Here is a 20,519-nt window from a genome sequence, read left to right as displayed (position 1 = left end):
GGGAGTTGCAGATTGGTCGTAGGTACACCAGGTTTTCGTTGAATGGCAAATCTAAATGATATCCTCAGTAAGATAGTACCTCTTCGTCCGTCCACATCCACACCAGCACCAGCGGGGCCACCCCTCAGAACACAGCTGCCCATTCAGCTAAGCCGCGAACACCTTCATCTTGACACTTCACGTTTCTCCACTTATCCCAATCCAACTATCTACATCACGCAATCCCAAGATCAGCGGTCGAACAGAAGGAAGTTAATGGTTTTTTATTCACTGTCAAAGGCCAGTCAAAGACGGCGTAAATACTGAAGGCGGTTTGAAGGCAGTAGATAATCTTGTGACTCAATTAGTCTATTCCTTCCTGATATATTCTAGACCCTATGAACCCTTGATTTCAAAAAATGGTACCCAGTGATGGGAGTCGAGTTTTCGGAATCTTCCAGTGGGAGCCCCTTGGCCACGTTGCTTCTTTCTTTCACCACCACCACCATCATCCACCCCACTGTCTCAAGCCACGACCGCCCGCGACAACGACGTCGACAACGCCGACAACGCCAACGACAACCATGACACTGACACTGGCGACGACAACAACAATGACGCTGACGATGACCACAGATGGGTGGGAACGACGGCGAGTGGAAAGCCCAGGTAAGCCAGCGGCGTGGCAACCAGATGGTCGTCGTCGTCATTTCATTCCACCCGTGAACAAACCACCCCACCCATTCACCTTGCTGACCCAAACCATAGGTGCCACGTCATGACATGCCAACCAGACGATGAACGACGACTTCGACATAGGTCGTCGTCTCCGTTCGCCCACCAGATCCACCACCATGAACGGCCCACCATCACACCACACCAACATCAATGAGCGCCCACCAACGAAGACGAGTGCCCACAAAGATGACGTGACCGCCCACAAAGACGACGTGACCGCCCACAAAGACGACGCGACTGCTCACAACACAACCGCCCACAAAACGAAGACGAAATCAACGGCAGCCCAGCTCCACGGACGCCAAAACGAGCCAACCGCCCACAAACGAGGACCCAGAGCACCCACGCACGAAGGATTCCGCTTGCGTGAACGGAAATGGGCAACGACGAGCCCAGGTAAGCTCCCCTTCCCTCCAACATTCCTCACCACCACCCCTTTATCATTCCCCCTCCCTTCATTGCTCCCCCTCCCTCCCTCAATTGTTCCCCCTCCCTCTGTTGCTCCCCCTCCCATTTCTCCCCCTCCCTTCATTGCTCCCCCTCCCATTGCTTCCCCTCCATCCATTCCCACCCCACCCTTCACCACTCCCTCTCTCCTCCATCACTCCTTCCCCCTCCCTCCCCCCTCACTTTCTACTACACCCTCCCCCCTCCATCACTTCCCCCCTCCCTTAAATATTGAGAATAGTAAAAATAAATTGTGTAGTCTATTTAATACATTTCAATTTTTCCTGCTCAGCTATGACTGTCATGAATATAGAAACCATGATTACATGATGTGGACTTAGAATTATTTCATACAGTCATTCCATGTGGATTCCATATGGAGTCCATATGGATTCCACCCTTAAAATGGCATAGAACATATAGAATAAAGTATGGATTCCATCTGAAAAAAGTATGGATTCCATGTGGAAAAAGTATGGAATCCATGTGGAAAAGTATGGAATCCATGTGGGGGAAGTATGGAATCCATCAACCATTCCATGGAATCCATCTGGGAAAGTATGGAATCCATCTAGTCCATATGGAATAACCTGGGGAGGGTAAAGTACTGATTTGAGTAACCCAACAGACTGAGACAATGAGCCTGATCACACTGGATGCAAGCCACATTAACTTGAACAAAAAAATTGTAAAAAGATTGTTCCAAAGATTATAAAATTATGGTAAATCTGTTCTATACTACTTTCTGTTTAAGATATTATATATAGAAATTTTGAGTGAGGAATTATCACCCTAAAATCCTTCAATTCAACTTCTTTAGAGTTACCTTCCTTTACAGTTGTTTGCATAATGGCTTGCACAACAGATTTTTAAAAACATATTTGGTCTTGTTTGAACAGGATCCAAAATGTCACACTGAACCCATTTTCAGATGCCTTGAGTTGCCTCAAAATGTAGTTGATGGTGTGAATGCTGCAGCCAGCAAGGTCTATCATCTCTTGTGGATGCCTCCCCTCATTGTGCAAAGCCAGGATGTGCTTGTGTGCTGGATGTGTTGCAATTTTCGATGATTACATCATTACAATAATGTATGGGACAACTACAAACCCCTTTGCGAGAACATTGTGTTGCCATTGTGGCCTCAATATTGGTAATACTGACTACCTTATGTCCTTGTTGCATCATGGTCAAAGGCCCAAAGATGCCCACTGTAAGCCAAGTATAGCAGTAGGACTCGAGCACAGGTGTGCAACAAGTGTGACGAAAATCATGCTACCCAACACAACCAAACAGATTTTTGAAAAATTCATTGTGCAAAGCATTATGCAAACAACTGTAAAAGTTATTTTTTTTTAAATGTGATTCACACTTTTTGTCCAAAAGAAATTAAAAAAGATATTGTAATGAAATCTTTATCAGCCAATAGCAAGTAAGAAAAATAATTTTATAACCTTTTTTCCATACTCTGTCACTGCGGGCATTGGCTTATGTAAATGGCAGATAAATTGTGAAAAAATTGTGTAGATATTAATAAAATTTACACCTTTTCTTGGCAAGGTATATCAGGAAAGAAATTTAAAATGTCTTCTTCGATATCTTTTCCAAATTAATAATCAGTGTTATTATAAATTTTGATGACGGAGATATGTGAAAGATATCTTTACCCTTTATAGCAATTTTGTTATCTGATATTTTTGCAATAAGACTACCCGAAACATTGAGAAGATGTTGTAAAGGGCAGGTCACCGTCATGTCCTGAACCTTTGTGACGAGCTTTCATGCCATAACACCCATACCCACAGAGCGCAGGACCACTGACGAGCAAAGGCTCAGCGCTCATCGATCATCATTGGCCAGATGGCCACACAACCGTCCCCACATATCTCTTCACTGACACCGGCTCAGTTGAAGAGAAGCCCTTTCACATCAGCACAATCCCTCATACCCCATTCAGCTCATCGTCCATCAACCACCAGCATCACAAGCAACCATAGCCCCATTTTTTCTCAGGGCATCGGTGCATCTCCCTCAATACTGCCAACAACACCTGCAGGCTCAGGCATCCCAGCATTCCACTATTTACACTCCCTCTTACCTTTCTGTCCCAGTAGGAATGCCACTCCTAACTTATCTGCAGCCTCGCCTAATACATCACATAGCCCTGTTGCTGGGTTTGGCTCTGTGCGCTGTTCGATGACAAAGAAACACGAACGGAAGACTTCTTTGTCAAACAATGCTACAGGAAAACCATTGAATGAGGAAGAACAAGGTGTTCGGAGGTCTGCTTCTTTGATGAAGTAGCAATTTTCTGTTAAGCTGAATACAGGTGCTGGACCGCCACTCTCACTCCACTTGTCGACAATTATGGAGGCAGACAGTTCTGGCATCTTGAAACATGCACCTGTCCCCAGTACAAACACCATCCTAGCCAAGTGCCATTCGTGTTCTCCTTTCATCATCAACCTGAATCTCCTTCACACCTCCTCTGCCGCTCCTCCCACATCCTCCGGTAATTGTGATCCCACCACCCCAGATACACGTAGCTCAGATGGTGACGCAGATACATCCGCTTTGGACTTCTGCAATACCGACATCACTACCCAAGTAATCGACACAATGTGTCCATCAAACCACACCGACAGGAGTGGCTTAACTCAGATGGGGCAGTCGTAGTCGCCAGGGGCGGCCATCTAGAAGTCATTGATTCCAGTTTCAGTACAGATATAAATCTGGAATTGGTGGATCCAGTTTTTGCCACTCTTCTGAGCCCAAATTCCACCACAATGGCAAAAATCTTCATTTGTTCCCTTCAGTCATCTCCAACCACGCCCATGTCAACCTTCTGCATAGTGCAACAGACAATTGTCAATCCCCATCCTTCGCCCCTCATTTACAACCTCCAAACACGCCTTCACCAACAACTTCCATCTTCCCCCCTATCCAGACCACAGCCATCTTCCAGTAGTGCAGGGATGACTCCAAACGAATCACTAGTAAAGGGGAAAGGGGCTGCAGTAAATAGGAATAAGGGAACACATGGCTCTCCTCTTTCCTCATGGTGAGGAGCTCCTCACCAATACACAGGTCATCAGCACTGACTTCGTCAACACCCACTGCACAAAGACAGACTTTGCCCACCTGCCAAAATCATTCACCCCCTCGAGCATGTTGTCGATTTCAGCTGTGACTGCTGTCAGGGTGTTCAGTGCAGCAGATAAGGGTGTTAGTGGCACCCCAGGTGGGAGTGGTATTGGGAAGGGAAGAACTGGTGCTCGTACACTCATGCTGGCATCTGAAAAGTGGAAAGTTGTCACACAGAGGCCAGCAACGTTAAGACAGTAATTCCCGGAAGTCGGTACATCATGTTGAGCCTTGGAAGGTCGCAGAGGGCTTTAAACAAGAGGGGTAAGTGCTTCTTTGTGCATAGGACCTTGGAACACTAATCAAAGCTTCTAATTTTTTGTCTTTTTGAAGGTCTTCATCACCCCCAACGCCATCCGACATGAACACATAACCTGCAACTTCAAGAAGGCGGTTAGCGGACAGGGATGCGTCTTTTCGAACCCTGGAACACCCATAACAATGTGGAAGGATTCCATATGCTGCAGGGCAGCATGTACCAGTTTTGCAGACATCAATATGTCGTCTTGGGCCCTGGAGGGAGGGTATCATGGATGGGTTGGACAGTAGGGTTGCGTGAAGGAAGTCGATACATCGTCTTTGTGCCTGGAGAGGTGCAGGATGAGTCGACAATGTGATAACATGTGTGAACAACCTTCAAAGAAGTAAGTGATCATTTGGCTCTCAATGCAATGTAAAACCTACAATGTGTGGTGAATTTGCAGGAGATCAACGACATAACATGTTTGAAGGATGTCGATATGTTGTGCTGAGCCTTGCCAAAGTGGATTAGAGGCGACAATGTGGCAAAAGTGCCTAAGTCGTCAAAAGACATCTAAAACACAAAAGGTATGTCAATATCTTTGCGATATGTGCTTCAATCACATGCCATGCAACGTGGACAACTTCATCACCTCTTTAGCCAGTAGATACAAATGAATACAACCTTTCCCCTGCCTTTGCACCACCACTACTTTTTATCAGCTCCACCAAGGTTCATTTCCAGATCCCTGAGAAAGTCATACGTTCCTCTCATGCAGTGTCAGCTGCTTATCTGCAGCATCGATGACAGTTCAAAAATGACGAACATGGGCTTGTATGCAGTAGAGTGATGTTCTGCAGGAGCGGAGACTGTGTAGGTTGTCCATCATGATATCATTGACATCTGAATCTCACATAGACATTATAGCCACGACACCAACATCTGCCTTACACATAATCAATTGACTGCCAGGTGTCCAGCATCCGAGACCTCAGATCACTTGTGAGCGACGACATCAGGTGATTCCTACATGCTGCTGGCTTGTGAATTGGTGATGGGACTGACAAATGGTGATGGGGAGCTGTTGGAACCGGGTAAGTTGTCTTTTCTGACACTGATGGACTCTTGTGTTATCGACCATCCCAATGTTCCAGCATCGGTGGCTTCTCTTGAACGTTGAGAACGGAACGAACAATATACCTCAACTCACCCATACCGCTCTCTATGCAGCTTCAACTGCTCAATCTATTTGGTGGGGAAGAGAAGACACATGAGTCTTTACACACCGTGGTGAGCTGTAGAGTTAAACCATGGTTCGATGTGTTTGTATGGACAAGGGAAGGGACAGGGACAGACACAGGAGGGTGGAGGTGGAGGTGAAGAAGCTGAGTTGGGGATACTGATGATGAAGACAAAGTTTGCAGAGCCCGAGTTGAGTTTGTTCACACTTAAAGCAGAATGTGGAGATTCTGTTTGGTTATCAATCCTGTTATTCAACGGGCAGAGTTGGTGGGTTCTCCCTTCCTCTGACAATGACATCTTGCGGACTTGAATAAAGGCCCAATCACAAGGCCAGCTGCCCAACATCCCGCACATAAAGCTCCTCACTGACAGCATATTCTTCAACTCTCTCCACTCACACGTCAACTCATGGATCAAAGCCATCCAAGAGGTGACCAAGCTCACGAGGGGTGTTTCCTCCAGCACAGCATTGCAAAATCAACTTCTGGTTGAGCGGGATAGAGGCGCAGTTGAGGAGTACTTACAACCAACTAACAAAAGATTTCCTGCTCAATGATGTCCCCTCCTCCTCCACCGACCTTGACAAAGTGTATGAATCACTAACACTCATCTTCTACCACCTAAACAGAAAACTCAAACTGTCCCCCTACCCAATTTGTCAAGCTCTCCCATTGTTGAAGCAATCTCACGAGACTTCAACGACATCCATCTCTGGATCTTAACATCCCACTGGCTAGAATACACCCCTTACCCCACCTCTGACTCAGAACATCTCCTCCCACAAACAACAGCCCGGGGGATATTCAGGACGTGGGATGATCTTATCAAAGAGTTCACGAACGTCGCAAGGGAGGTGACGAGGAAGAGGAGTGAAAAGATTATTCCGATAAAGGTTGTTCTGAGGCATGGGAAGCTTGTGGAACGGGTGAGGTATTTGAGGGAGTGGAGGAAACAGCATGAGCAGTAAACTAGTAACAGCCGAAAACATGTACAACGAGAACTGCAATGTGAATCTGACGTTTAGGGATTTCTCAAATTTAATCCACTGTTCGTTAGGCCAAATGTACATATGTGTGATCTTTCTGCTGAACGACACTCATGTACATTTGTGGTGTGATACAAGAATATTAGCCTCAACTTATTGATTCTGCATTTAGCACTTGCACAACAAGGTACCCTCTTCCTCCCTCTTTCCCATCCATTTCCAACCACTGACCTACTCAACAACCAGTTCAGAATCCAATACTGCCTGAAGCCTACCACATGGCTCAATTGCGCAACCTACCCCCAATGGCAGGAGCCAATATCTGGGTCCGCCAAATCAAATGGCAACTCAACGTGTCGAAGATGCCCTTGGAAAAGGGTGAGAGTTCTGCACAGAAGATGAAAAGGTTCAGTCCGAGTCCTCAACATTCCGCAAAAACTAGACACACGTGGTTGCATGACATCAACTGTCGGAACATGGGCCTTGAGGGGCATCCATTCGAGATTGTACCTTTGAGCTAAAGAGGAGGGTTTCAGTGATCCGTGGCGGGTTCGCAGGGTGGCGAATTGCAGCCCACATACGAAGCCACTCCCAGCTGAACCTTGAGTGTTCATTGAGCATGGACAGTTGTCCAACAGGAAGAAAAGCACAGACTGTTTGGCCACGACATGTAGAGTAGAGACGCTCTCTCTTAAAAGGGCATGCTGGGGAAGGGAACATCTTAGGCACCAGATAAATGTGGTCAGGAGAATGTAGTTCGAATAAAACAAAGGTCTTGATCCTTTCACCCCTATCTTCAAACAATAAACATCAGACTGCTTAGTGTATCAACAGAACTCAATGAGGAATAATTCACAATGGATATAACCTATTCTTTGAGGTCTTTATTGTCCCCCACTGATTCCTGCAGGATTCCTGAGGATTCCTGAGGATTCCTGAGGATTACCAGGACTCTATATTGGCTGATGTGCCAGCCAATTTTTTGAGTCCTGTGGGGGTCCATTCCTGAGGATTTTCGGACAGGACGAGTCCCAGGAATGACTCATTTGATGAGTCACATGACCCATGAGCATGTGCTTGGATACATCATGTGATGTGATGCATCCAGTCCACATGTTTGTTGATCATATGTGACACATCACGTCACCTCTCTCTTCCACAACCACAATCACCACGACCACCACGCAACAGCGCACGACCACCACGACGCCATCAGTAACAACAACAACAACAACGAAATCGACAACCACAACCACAACCACACTTGTCGACAGCCAACAAAAACCACAGCACCACACGACACATTGACAACCAAGTGGCAATGCCACGTCACCAACCAAACGAACCCAGGGAAGGTCCAGGGGATGCAACAACATGTCGCCTGGTTGTTTTCAGGGTATGCAGGTGAGTACCCAATCCCATTACCCCCCCACAGCTTACTTTACAGGTACCACACTGCGCTGGCACCCAACGACAAACGAGGCCCAAAACCCATCAACGACACCAGCCCCCACCCTCCAACAACAACAATGCCCACAAACAATGCCCACTGCCCACAAACGAGCATGCACCGCCCACAAACAAGCACACACCACCCATGAACAAGCGCCCAGTGCCCATGAAGAAAACTCGGCGCCCACACCCACAGACGACCACGGATCCCCACCCATAGACAGCAAAGCCCATTCACGGACGACAATGACAAATGGTGAGCTCCCCCCCCACATCGCACCCTCGTTCTGACCCACCAAGGACAACAGTGCACACCGCCCACCACGAACATTACCACACCCCCCAACAATGTTTAGCGCCCCCAAAAAACGAACCAACACACATGAACAAGGACCACTGCCTGTGCAAAACAGCTCACACACCCCCCAGCATCTACCCCCCACCCTCCGAGTTCGACGACACCCATCAACAACGCACACCGCCCACCACAAATATCACCACACCCCCCAACATTGTTAGCGCCCCCAAAAAACGAACCAACACACACGAACAGGGACCACCGCCCGTGCAAAACAGCTTGCACACCCCCCACCCTCCGAGGACAACAACGCCCATTGACAACGCACACCACCCATTGACAACGCACACTGCCCACTGACGAACATCACCTACAAACAAGCCCTCGCACCCATGAAAAATGACCCAGCGTGTCTGGGGTGAAGAGAAAGGGTCATACAGCTTTGAGGACTTGAAGGATTATATTCAGAAGAAGAAATGGGAAAGGGAGATAGCTGAAAGAGCAGCTGAATTACAGGCATCAGGATCACATGCAGAGAGTAGGGAGTCATCTGATAGGAAAGGCAAGAAGAAGAGCAAGAGGTCCAAGAAAGATAGCTCAGAGTAAGTATGGGTATTGTTCTCTCTCCTTCATTGATTGCAATTGTAATTGTTACTTGTATCACTGGATGCGAGCTACATTAACTTGAACAAAAAAATTGTAAAAAGATTGTAAAAAGATTCCAAATAATTTTATAGTAACAATGTCTAAAATATTGTAAAATTATTGTGATTTTTTTTAATACTATTTTTTGTCAAAGATATTGTATAGAAATTTTGGGTGAGAAATTGTGACTATAAAATTCTTCAATTCGATTTCTTTAGAGTTACTTTTTCCAAAATTATCTTGAAAAAATTGTGATTCACTTTTTTTTCCAAAAAGAAACTTAGAAAAATATTGGAAAGAAATTTTTATCAGCCAACAGAGATGTAAGCAATATATTTTTGGAGATATTTTCAACATATTTTGTGTATAAATATTCTATTTACAGAACTCACAATTTCTTTAAAATAATCTCACCGAAGTTGGTGTTCAAGAAATTGTGAAGTATTTCTGATAATTGAAAAAGGTTTGTTTACAGTAATTTTGACGATGTTATAGTGCAAGAAATTCTGATTTTGTATTCTCTTATTATTTGTTTCCTCTCCACTATATTGATGCATATATATGCAGAGAGATGGTTACTCAACCCAATGGTTTCAGTAATAGCTGCCAACTTTTTATTGTGTAGAATAACTTTCACAGTAACTTTGACAAAGTTATTGTGAAAAAATTCTATCCACCATTCATCTTCTCTTACCCATCTTCTAGTATTGATTTATGTTATCTCTGGTGTGTCACTCAATTTCAGTGTTGTAACTACATGATCAAGTGAACCTGCATGGTTTTTTCATGATACCTTTGACAAGGTTATTTAAAAAGAAATTTTGATGCAGACATATTTTGCTGTAATCTGGCTTGTTATTTACTGTCATCCATGAGATCAAGCCCAATTGCTAATTACACTGCAGGCAATGCTCAACTCAAGCATTTTTATTTTCATTACAATTGTTTTACAATAAGTTTGAGGCAAATAGCATTGACAATTTTTTGGGATGTTGGCTGCATGTTTACAGATACTCATGCTGCATGACGCTAATGACAAAAATGATCATGATCATGATGGTGACAATGATGATGGCAATGCCACAGCCACACACATGCACTCTTGAATAACAATGGGAAGCTTCAGTGGGACTTGCAGGTACAAAGATATGGAATATTAAAAATTGACACAGCTGCATGATGTTAATAGCAAAAATGATGATGATGGCGACGACGATGACGATGACGATGACGACGATGATGGCACAGCCACAGACATGCACTCTTGAATAAAAACTGGAAGCTTCAGTGGCACTTGCAGGTACAAAGACATGAAATATTCAGCCCTGACTGTAACCATTGACCAAATTGTGCTAGACCTGCCCACTTTTTTCTATTGCATAGAGCATGGATATGTCCACCTGCGAAAAAGCAAAAGTTTCCATCACCTGTTTCCACTCCAAAAATGTTTCTAAAAATGTCCACCTATAATAAAATATACCCCTAGGATACACGAGAAACATAGTGCAAGATCCCAAACTGGGATAGCAAGAGCAAGTGCAACACCTTTTCCAGGCTGGAATATTGTGGGGGCAGGTTAATAAATATGTAGGGTAATACTCTTTGTTGTAATTACATTTTACCCTTTCCACAAAGAGGAAAGTCATTGAAAAAATTTGAATATTCCCACTCAGAATATTTAAACAGATCCGAACAAAGAGTCCTTTCTCAGAAATTTCATTCTTTCCGGCCCCTTTTCACAACCTGTTGACAGCATGTATCAATTTTCCATGGCATCTGAAAACAAAGGATCCCTTTCCTTCGGCTTTCCTCTTGATCTTACTCAATTGTTTAACTTTTACTACAGTATCACAAACAGGAAAATCTTTTAAATATTTCAGCTTTTGTTCGCCCTTTACCAGCTCAGAAAAGGCAAAGCAACTTTCTTGGCCCGGATTTTTTAAAATCCCATGCCTTTCCCCACCAGAAAAAATTTAAATATAATCAGGATGCTCCTGGAAAGAAAAAGTGTCGCACTTTCTCGAGATATCCTGATCGGTGATGTTGGGCAATGTTTCTCGTGATAGGTTTTCTGAAAGAATATGGTTCTATAGCATCTATTTTTAGTCTCAGTTTCTTTCTGAATGTTTGTGATTTATTACAAATCTAAACTTAGCTCAGATGTGTTTCATGATTAAAAATGAAACATCCTGGATCAGTATTGATGACTGGTATGTTTTCCTGTATATTTTCTTTTCTCAAAGAGCATCCAGATATGTAGGCACGGTTATTCATCCTTTCCACTTGTATATTTACCAAAACATAAACATGTTAGTACTCTAAAAGTAAAAGGTAGCCCAGTTTTTCATGGTGCCCTTGCAAGTGGATGGATGCCTCATTGTGAACTTGGATGATGAGTTCAAAGCTGTAGACAAATAGATGCAAACTTCCCAAAAACATTGAAAACATCGGAAAAACAACTGAAATTGAGCCAGCAGAGGAAGGGAACACTACACTGACATTAGTAATACATAGCAGCATGTTTGATTTACAACATTGGGCTTGAACTCTTATCAGAAGTTGGCTAAAAGTTGTGGAGAAGGGTGTATATCTGTCTCCAAATGTCAAAAACATATCATTCCAGCAACTTGTAAGCTAATTCATGCCAGCTATAGCCTACCAGCATTCAGTGCATAAGTAAAAGAATATCAGGACAGGCAGTTTCAGATTTTGAGTGAAAGAACACACCTGAAAGTCTTGTTCCATCTTTTTTAATTTTAGGAGGGTTACAAAACATAGAATTGTGCTGGGAAATCTTGCTCTGCTTGCCCAATTTTGAGGGAATCAGATTTAACTCTTCCTAGCTAAAGGTGGATAGTCATATAAAATTTGAGAGTACTGTATTCACTTTGATAATGAAGGATTTGTTATGAAAGTCACTGAATAGGGTGTTTTTCTTGTGACGTTAACTATACTGTGTCTACTAAAACCATCCAATGGTCATGGAAATTAGATAGGAATCTTCAGAGTCAGAAACTGAATGGATTCACAAGTTTCTATGGAAATCAGAGGCTTGTGGAGATACAGGTAATGGGATAGGTGTAGATGGGTCACAATAAAGCAACTGAAAGTGCCGGAATCTCAGCTGTAGAATGGAATTCTTGTGACTTTTACTCCATGCTCAATAAATACAGGGTGCTACCTATCTCAAATGTTAGTTCTATTCCTTAGAAGCTTTAAATACAATTTTTCATATTTTTCCACCCTCAAGAATGAGTGCGTGCAGTGTTTCTTCAGCGTTCAGCATTTTCCGAGCATTGTTAATATATGGTGAGCAGCCACTTCAGGATCTAACTCAGTATGGCAGAACAGTTGTCACTGGATCTGGTCCTGAAGATGCTTGGCCAGAGGAGGCTCCCAAGGCTCCCAAACTTCCTACAACGAGCCAGCCACTTTTTCTTCCAACCACATCTTGCCCTGCCATCAGTGCAATGGTAAGTTACATTCCCTATTCTTAGACATAAAGCTCAATTTTGTGATTTGTGAATAGTAACCAGCTTCACTGGCCTCAGCTTCAACTCCTCCAGCTTGTGTTTCACCTGTATTTACTGCTTCACGAGCTTCGCCTCCACCTTGTAGCCAATGGTGCTATCACCAAATGCCTGATGTGGTATGCAAATGGTCATTCTGGGGCCCAGGCGTGCTGCGTTGTCAACGACTTTCAAATCGACAATGCCCATGATGCTGGGACCCCATAACAACTGCCCTTCCTCAACAATGGCTGTTGATGATGGCAAATATATTTTTATATGAGTATGCTTATCCCTTTCTTCTTTTCGCTTTGGCCATTCTCACCTACCACCAGTACTACAACACGCGAACAACAACGGGCCACAAATGCCCACCACCCATGGATGGTGACTTGTAGTGTTCACCAAGGGTATGCCAACCCGCATGGGTTTTCAAGGCAGGTAGAGATGGGTACGGGTGCGGGTCAGCATTTGGGTACCCATGGTGCAACCCATACCCTTGCTGAGGGTTTTGGAGGGTTTCAGCACAACAGCATGGTGGCTGCATGTGCTGAAACAGAAATGTAAATAAATACTATGTACAGTTTCAAACCTTAAATCCACATCAAGTACACACTCGCACACTCTGAAAAAAGTTCACATCAGTGCTTAGTATGTCGGAATCCCCAGAACCTCCTGCAAAAAAGTCTTCCTCAGGCAGAATCATCAGTGCCACAAAGCGAAAGCTTACTGCTCCGATTTCCACATTTGTTAAGGCTGTTCGCCCCCAAAAGAAGGCCAAGGTCACCAAGTCATTAGATGTGGCATCTTCAGCCCAGGAGACGGGCACAGCATCTTCAGTAGTGTTTAAAGGTTCAGTTCAGTCCGGTTTTTTGCCCCGAAAACGCGCAACCGTGGACCGCAACCGGTCCAGGACCGACCCAGATATTGAGGGAACCGAACCGAACCACCTAGGACCGGTCTTTTGCGGTCCATGATACCGGTTCAGACCGATCCAGACCGGTTTTTTTGCGTATAATTTATTATACCAATATAAACCATTTGTATCTCAATCATTATTACTCTGAAAAATAAACGGGTTATATAAAATAGTAAAGCATATAAATACCCATCATTCTACCAATTTTGAAGAGATTTAATGAAGATTTGACATAGCTATGACTGAAACCGAATTACATCTCATAGAGACTCGGGTAAAATATGGATTTGGTTATATCTTTCTCAATTCTTAACCGTTTTTGATGAAACAAAAACCCAATAAAAGAAAATAAACGTGGTTACAAGGCTATGTAACGCACGTGACCGTTTAACCGGTTGCAACTGATTAAAACCGGCCTTTGAACGGTTTTAAAAGATTTTCGAAATGAGGCAACCGGCAACTGGACCAACCCCAAATTGGGGCAACTGCAACCGAAAAAAAGACCGGACCATGGTCCGGTTCAGTTCGGTCCACCGTTTTTTTGCGTTCCTATGGACTGAACCTTTAAACACTAATCTTCAGTTCAAGAACGGCAATCTATGCCATCTGTAACTTCTCGCCGCAGGGTTATTATTAGCGACGAAGAAGATCATGAGGAAAGTTCTCACCATGGTCAAACCCTGGATCCCAACAGTGACGTGATTATGATATCAGATGATGAAGAGATTGCTGCTGAAAAGCAATTGGGTAAGTGACAAGATGTTTCTGAGACTGGAAACTTACCAAAATGACCTTTGCCAGCACACCTATCCAAGGAATGGACTGCTGGTGTTTATGGGTTCTTCAAGCCTGATCCCATCATTGAGTATGCAGGTGGACAATGTGCTCACACCTTCATCTGTGCGGCAACTCATTGCCACGGTGCCATGCGAAATGTTTGCCAGTTTCTTGACACTGGAGACACGAAGTCCACCAGTAATCTTCGGAGGCACGCCGTAAAATGCTGGGGTGAAGAAAATGTCGACGCCGCCCGTGGACGTCCTGTTGATGAAATCCGTGAGGCAACAAAAGGCATCACACCATCTGGATCGATAACGGCGGCATTTGAACGTAAGGGGAAAGGGAAAATTACTTATTCACATCGTCAGCACACCCGAACAGAAACTAGGTATTTCTTTAACTCACCATGGGGGAGAATGGTACTGAAAAAATGAAACAGGGCTGAGATAGTCCGTTGGGTAGCTGAGAGTTCACGGCCCTTGAATACCCTCAAGGATCGTGGGTTCCAGAGCTTGATGAAGACTGGACGCCCGGAGTACTGGCTCCCGTCACCAAGTACCTCTGCACGAGATGTCAAGTTGGTGTTTGTGAAGACTCGAAATCAGGTTGCTAGAATTCTCCAGGTCAGTTGGCATGACGGTATATAAGATGTAGTCTCACCTGCTTCAAGGAACACCCGGGGACCCTCAGCTTTGCTACTGACATGTGGTCTTCTCCCAACCATAAGGCCTACATTGCAGTTACTGTCCACCTCGAGCAAGATGGTGTTCTGCTTTTGATGCTCCTCGACATCGTTGAGGTCCCTCGCTCGCATTCTGGCTTGAACCTGGCAAAGGTGTTTGCAACTATCCTGGAAGACTTCAAAATTTCACACAAGGTAAGCAGGGTTCTTATATCACAGAATTCAAACATACCCTCCTTCCAGATCCTCAGCATCACATGCGACAACACGTCCAATAATGGCACGATGATCCTCAAGCTTTCGAAGCTTGCTCCCGCCTTTCCCAGTGAATCCAACTTGATTCGATGCTTCAACCATGTCCTCAGCCTCGTCGCAAAGACCGCCATTCATGTGTTTGACATCCCCGAAGTTAATAAGGATGAAGTCTTGGACAACGCGACTGCCAAGCTGCTGGAACTGGCAAAAAACCTTGATATTGAGGAGCTTGAGGCTCAGGAAGCACGATTGGACGGCGATGGCGACAGCAATAACAAAGGTGGGCAGGCGGACAGCACAGATGGATGGATTGACGAGCACCTTGAGCTATTGGATGTTGAGCGCGAGGAACTGGATGACAGCGTCCTCCCAGTTCGGCTGCTACTAGTCAAGGTACATTCAGTTTTTGTATCGGAAATGGATAGACAAAGACTTACCAGAATTCTACAGCTGCGTAAGTTCTCCTACGCAATTATAAACTCCACCACTCTGCTGTTGCCGAAGTGGTTTTCGACATTGAAAGACCTGGGTCTGGATGAACGTGTAATGCCCCGAGACGTTTCAACACGTTGGAACTCGACCTATGACATGTTAAAGTTTGCAATCAACTATCGAAAGGTGATTGACAGACTTACTGGTGACAAGAACCTTGGTCTTTGGCAATATGAGCTTGACGACGATGAGTGGGAGATTGGAGGTCTTATCAGTGCCCCCCCCCCTAATTCCTGCAGGAATCCGGTCATTCCTGCGGATTCCGGTGGATTCCAGAGGAATGAAATTTGGCAGGGAGGCCTGCCATTTTCATCATTCCGGTGCCTTACCAATCCGGCGGAATTTGGGCATTCCGGAATTGACACCGGAATGATCCGCGGAATGCACAGGAACGGAATGCAACGGAATCCGGTCCTTTGTTTGTTTATTTTACTTGTGTTACCAAACAAAGGCAACATTACCAAACAAATGCAACACCATTCCATTCCACCACCACCACCCATCCTCTTCCCCACCCCCACGACAGTCACGATAAACCAACAACAACAACAACCCCACATGACCCCACAACAGCGACGACCACCAAGCGACGAACAGCGACAACCACCGCCAGTGACGTGGCAACCAAATGGACAACAACAACAACACCACCGCTATGCACGAGCACCCACCACCATCCAGACGGCATCCATGAGTGCCCACCACGACGACCACGTGAACGCTGCAATGCCACGTCACAAATCAAACAAGCCCCCCACGGCACGATGGCAACGACACCCACGACAATAACGACGTCCATGGCTACGACAACGACATGCGACAACAACAACAAGACAACAACAACACAACAACAACAACACAACAACGACCACGCGACAACGACCACACGACAACGACAATGCGACAACGTCCACGCGACAACGTCCACAACTACGACGATGGCACACAACGATGTCCACACAACGACGACAACGCGACGATGACCACACAACGACGACAACACGATGATGACCACGCGACGACACAGGATGATGACGTCGATGGACGACGAGGCCCAGCACTACCCCCTTCCCCTTTATTATCACACCCCCACACCACTCCCTGTCCCTTCCCTCCCTCCCTTCCTTCCTCCCTCCCTTCCTTCCTTCCTGCCTCCCTCCCTCCCTTCCTTCCTTCCTTCCTGCCTCCCTCCCTCCCTTCCTCCCTCCCTTCCTTCCTCCCTCCCTCCCTTCCTCCCTCCCTCCCTTCCTTCCTCCCTCCCTCCCTTCCTTCCTCCCTCCCTCCCTTCCTTCCTCCCTCCCTCCCTTCCCTCCCTCCTCCCTTCCTTCCTCCCTTCCTTCCTTCCTTCCTCCCTCCCTCCCTCCCTCCCTTCCTTCCTCCCTCCCTTCCTTCCCTTTCTTCCTCCCTCCCTTCCTTCCCTCTGTGGAAGAATGGATGTTCAACTCAGGAAACAGTGATTGGTCGTCTACCTCAGAAGAAAGGGTGAAGGATTGTGGGAAGAGGGGATCAACGAAACAACGGAAGGGAAGACACTCAGCAGCAAGGAACCGTGTGAGCGTGTTTAAACGCGCACGTCGTTTAGTCTTCCTGTAAGCGGTGGCGTGAGAGTGTATGGCGAGTAAAAGAGAATCTTGAAGTCTTTTGAGGTCATCGTTCTTGAGTACTACCTCAGATAAAAAGGCGAAGGGCCAAGAGAGAGAGAGAGTAAGCTAAGGCAAGACGGAGCAGAACACGTAGTGGTGAAAGATCGCGTGAGAGCGTGTTAAGCGCTTGCGTCGACCAAACTGATGGTGGCGTCGAGTGGCGTGAGAGCGTACGTCGAGGAAAGTAACTGAGAGTCGTCTAAGTCGTCGTTCTTGAAAATACTTAATAATCTTCAATTCTTATGAGTGAGGAAAAACTTGGAGGGGAAAGAATCAATCTCCATTCGCGAGGTGGGAGGGCACCTTAAGTACAAAAATCATAATCACAAGGCATCTACACGTTCTCGTGTGCTGCCTGTCCAGAAAAGTTCTAAAGAAAATAAGAAGACAAATGAACAAAAGTAAAAATAGCTTTTGACGCATCCTATCAAGTTCCTCTGCCGAACCGTCGTACTGGGGATTTCTCGGGGAGCTAATCGACGGTGTGAGAGGCCTATTTGCTAACGCAACTGCCCCGCTCAGTGTGGGCTTCACAACCGTCGACGCTTCGACCCTGCCGTCCAGTCCTAAAGCTCGGTTTTGGTCCCCGAAAGGAGTTGTCGTAAGTAACAAACAAAAATGAATAAGGAGAAAATTTGAATTCAAGCGTACAAAGATGAAGGATTGAAAACCGATCCTTGAGACCGTTTACAGTGAAGATGCCGGAGATGTTGTCATCCAATCCAACAAGTCGTCCTTGACTTTTACATTCTAAAAAAAAAAAAAAAAAAGACACTAAAAAAATAAAAAGGAACCGTAAAAACTAGCGCGCGTGAAGAATAAAGAAATAAAGGAAGCGCCATGAGTAGTACACTCTGCACTTCCACAAATAAGGAGAAAATTTAAACAATGCCCCCATCGTTTCGGAATGAGGTTCAACAGAAAAAGAAAAAGAAAAACTCAGTGAAGGGGGAGAGCAGCAAGAGCCCAGGACTCGAGGACATTGATGCTCGAAGTTTCGATGAGGTTCTCATGAGCACCCTCGTTTACCATGCTTGAGGAAGACGTATAACGAACATATTGAACTGAATTGTAGTCCATAGGATCGAGCGCTGAAATTGCTGGGAGGTATCGAGAGTGAAGGCTGGCGGACGCTTGTGACAAGGGCTTGACAGTTGGAATGAATGTAAGTGAAGGGTTATCCGGAAGACGTGCTATGCTGACTTTAATAGAAACTGGGAAAGGAGGAGTGACTAGAAGATCTTGATTAAGAGTTCCTAAGACTGTCGACGCATGCACTGATGATGAAGAAGAGGCTGCAACGTGGAGGGAATACTCGGTAGGTTGGACTGTCCGGATCGTCTGATGTTCTTCGCAGTAATAGAAAATCTTCAAGCGGTTAGCGGCTACAGAACCACGCATTACCGTCCCATCCAATTCCCTCAGTTGATAAGTTGTGTCCCGCAACTGTCGGTGGATGATATATGGTCCAGTCCAATGCAATGCTCCTTTGTTACCCATCTGAGAATCTAACCAAGTCTCGTGCAAAAGCACCCAAGTCCCCAAAATGGACGAACCAGAAGATAAATAATGTGTGTGCTTACGATTAAAATCATCCACCGTGCGTTGACGAACTTTCTTCTGCTGCTCCATGGCGAGAACCAGCTTTTTGTCACATCGAAGAATTTGTTGCATCTGCAAGGTGAGAAGGTCTTCGGTAGAAGTGACGCTGTGCCAATCTAATGTGTCCCATGTTTTATCTGCAAAGTCAAAAGCGAAAAAGGGGTGACGGCCATAGAGAAGAAAGTAAGGAGGATACCCTGTCACTCGTGACGTGGAACAATGCATAGCCCAAAGTCCTGCGTGTAAATATAAAGGCCAACACGAAGCATCTTCTCCGCATGCTCGCAGAATCGAATTGACGAGAGTTTGATGTGAGCGTTCAGAATGACCGTTCCCTTCAGGGTGATAAGGAGATGAAATGATGGCGACGATTCCGTATTGCTTGAAAAGGATCTTGACAGCACCTTTGAATTCCGTGCCGCCATCGACCAGACAAAGGAGGACTCCTCCATATCTATAGTATACTTCCTTGTACAGGAACTTAGCCCATGCTTCAGAACTAGCGCGCCTTGCCGCGCGTGCCTCTACCCACGAGATAGAAGGGTCAGTGGCCTGCAACAAGAATTTCATACCTCCAAAGCCATCTGGCATATGTATCGTATCCAAGTCAAAATGTCGAAGGATTCCTGAGTTCCAAGTAGGGCTGAAGGCGACAATGGGGCGAGTCTTCGAACGGAGTTGGCAGATGTTACATGAACGGATGAAATATGCGATCTGGCCGAACATGTTCGGCCAAAAGAAACGCTCTGCTAAAGTCTTATAAGTAGCATCGCACCCTCGATGTCCAACGTCGTTATGAGCTTCCGCTAATAATTCTAAATGGCGATCAGTGTCGACAACCACCAATCTAGGAATTCTTCCTTTAAGCTCAAACTTCCAAGTTCTTTGTCTTTCTAACAAACAACTTGCGTTCAACAGGATCCTCGCATCGGCTAGGCATGACGTCCGTTTTGAGGTAGTTAATGATCTCTGACCACATTTCAGGTGAGTCACGGTCCTTGACACCATAGGAGTGCATTGCACATGTAACATTTGCATAAGGAGGGACGTCTTCATAGTTTATTCGATTGTCGGTTCGGAACGTCAGGTCGGGGATGCCTGGTACAACAGATTGATCAGTGACTGAAGGTTGCGGCGCACCTGGTTTTAATGCCGACATGTAAGAACACTGATATTGATGTATTTCTAACGTAAAAGTCTCTTCCCCAAGTGAACACGTCGCTAGGACGGGGGTACAGACTTTTCGATGCTCGAATTCAAGTCCTGTATAGGAAAAGTCATCTGTAATAGAAAGAAGGGATCGCTTAACAAGAGATCCTTTGCTCCAATCTTTTAGCGAAGGATCAAAGTGTGCTTGTCCACTACTGGCTACCACTTTTATCATATAAATAAGGTAACTGCCTAGAGGTCATTGTGTATAAGTCCACAGTCTTTATGATAGGGAATCATTCCAGTTGCCATGTCTTTTC

At 45.4% G+C, this 20,519-nt stretch overlaps 7 protein-coding genes across 7 annotated transcripts; all 7 read left to right on the top strand.

Moving 5' to 3' along the window:
- Positions 1-593: 593 nt before the first annotated feature.
- On the top strand, positions 594-1,494 carry LACBIDRAFT_328524 (uncharacterized protein; the record flags this gene model as incomplete). The annotated part of the gene is made up of 3 exons (XM_001882605.1): positions 594-648; positions 799-1,404; positions 1,478-1,494. The coding sequence occupies 3 exons, from the start codon at positions 594-596 to the stop codon at positions 1,492-1,494; spliced, it is 678 nt and encodes a 225-aa protein (XP_001882640.1).
- A 756-nt stretch (positions 1,495-2,250) lies between these two features.
- Positions 2,251-3,837, top strand: LACBIDRAFT_328523 (uncharacterized protein; the record flags this gene model as incomplete). Its single annotated transcript, XM_001882604.1, has 4 exons — positions 2,251-2,374; positions 2,591-2,653; positions 3,302-3,433; positions 3,491-3,837. 4 exons carry the CDS (start codon positions 2,251-2,253, stop codon positions 3,835-3,837), a joined length of 666 nt encoding a protein of 221 aa, XP_001882639.1.
- Positions 3,838-5,770: 1,933 nt separating this feature from the next.
- On the top strand, positions 5,771-5,926 carry LACBIDRAFT_299672 (uncharacterized protein; the record flags this gene model as incomplete). Its single annotated transcript, XM_001882603.1, has 1 exon — positions 5,771-5,926. The coding sequence occupies one exon, from the start codon at positions 5,771-5,773 to the stop codon at positions 5,924-5,926; it is 156 nt and encodes a 51-aa protein (XP_001882638.1).
- A 78-nt stretch (positions 5,927-6,004) lies between these two features.
- On the top strand, positions 6,005-6,755 carry LACBIDRAFT_299671 (uncharacterized protein; the record flags this gene model as incomplete). The annotated part of the gene is made up of 3 exons (XM_001882602.1): positions 6,005-6,055; positions 6,105-6,335; positions 6,417-6,755. 3 exons carry the CDS (start codon positions 6,005-6,007, stop codon positions 6,753-6,755), a joined length of 621 nt encoding a protein of 206 aa, XP_001882637.1.
- A 19-nt stretch (positions 6,756-6,774) lies between these two features.
- LACBIDRAFT_299670 (uncharacterized protein) lies at positions 6,775-7,294 on the top strand (the record flags this gene model as incomplete). The annotated part of the gene is made up of 3 exons (XM_001882601.1): positions 6,775-6,844; positions 6,946-6,960; positions 7,020-7,294. 3 exons carry the CDS (start codon positions 6,775-6,777, stop codon positions 7,292-7,294), a joined length of 360 nt encoding a protein of 119 aa, XP_001882636.1.
- Positions 7,295-8,137: 843 nt separating this feature from the next.
- Positions 8,138-8,883, top strand: LACBIDRAFT_299669 (uncharacterized protein; the record flags this gene model as incomplete). Its single annotated transcript, XM_001882600.1, has 3 exons — positions 8,138-8,177; positions 8,221-8,481; positions 8,534-8,883. The coding sequence occupies 3 exons, from the start codon at positions 8,138-8,140 to the stop codon at positions 8,881-8,883; spliced, it is 651 nt and encodes a 216-aa protein (XP_001882635.1).
- A 3,624-nt stretch (positions 8,884-12,507) lies between these two features.
- Positions 12,508-12,905, top strand: LACBIDRAFT_299668 (uncharacterized protein; the record flags this gene model as incomplete). The annotated part of the gene is made up of 2 exons (XM_001882599.1): positions 12,508-12,641; positions 12,698-12,905. 2 exons carry the CDS (start codon positions 12,508-12,510, stop codon positions 12,903-12,905), a joined length of 342 nt encoding a protein of 113 aa, XP_001882634.1.
- Positions 12,906-20,519: the final 7,614 nt, after the last annotated feature.

This window comes from Laccaria bicolor, genomic scaffold (genome assembly GCF_000143565.1).
Source record: "Laccaria bicolor S238N-H82 LACBIscaffold_17 genomic scaffold, whole genome shotgun sequence".
Taxonomy (NCBI): domain Eukaryota; kingdom Fungi; phylum Basidiomycota; class Agaricomycetes; order Agaricales; family Hydnangiaceae; genus Laccaria; species Laccaria bicolor.
Note: the sequence above shows the minus strand (reverse complement) of the source record. Positions and strands in the feature narration are given on the sequence as shown.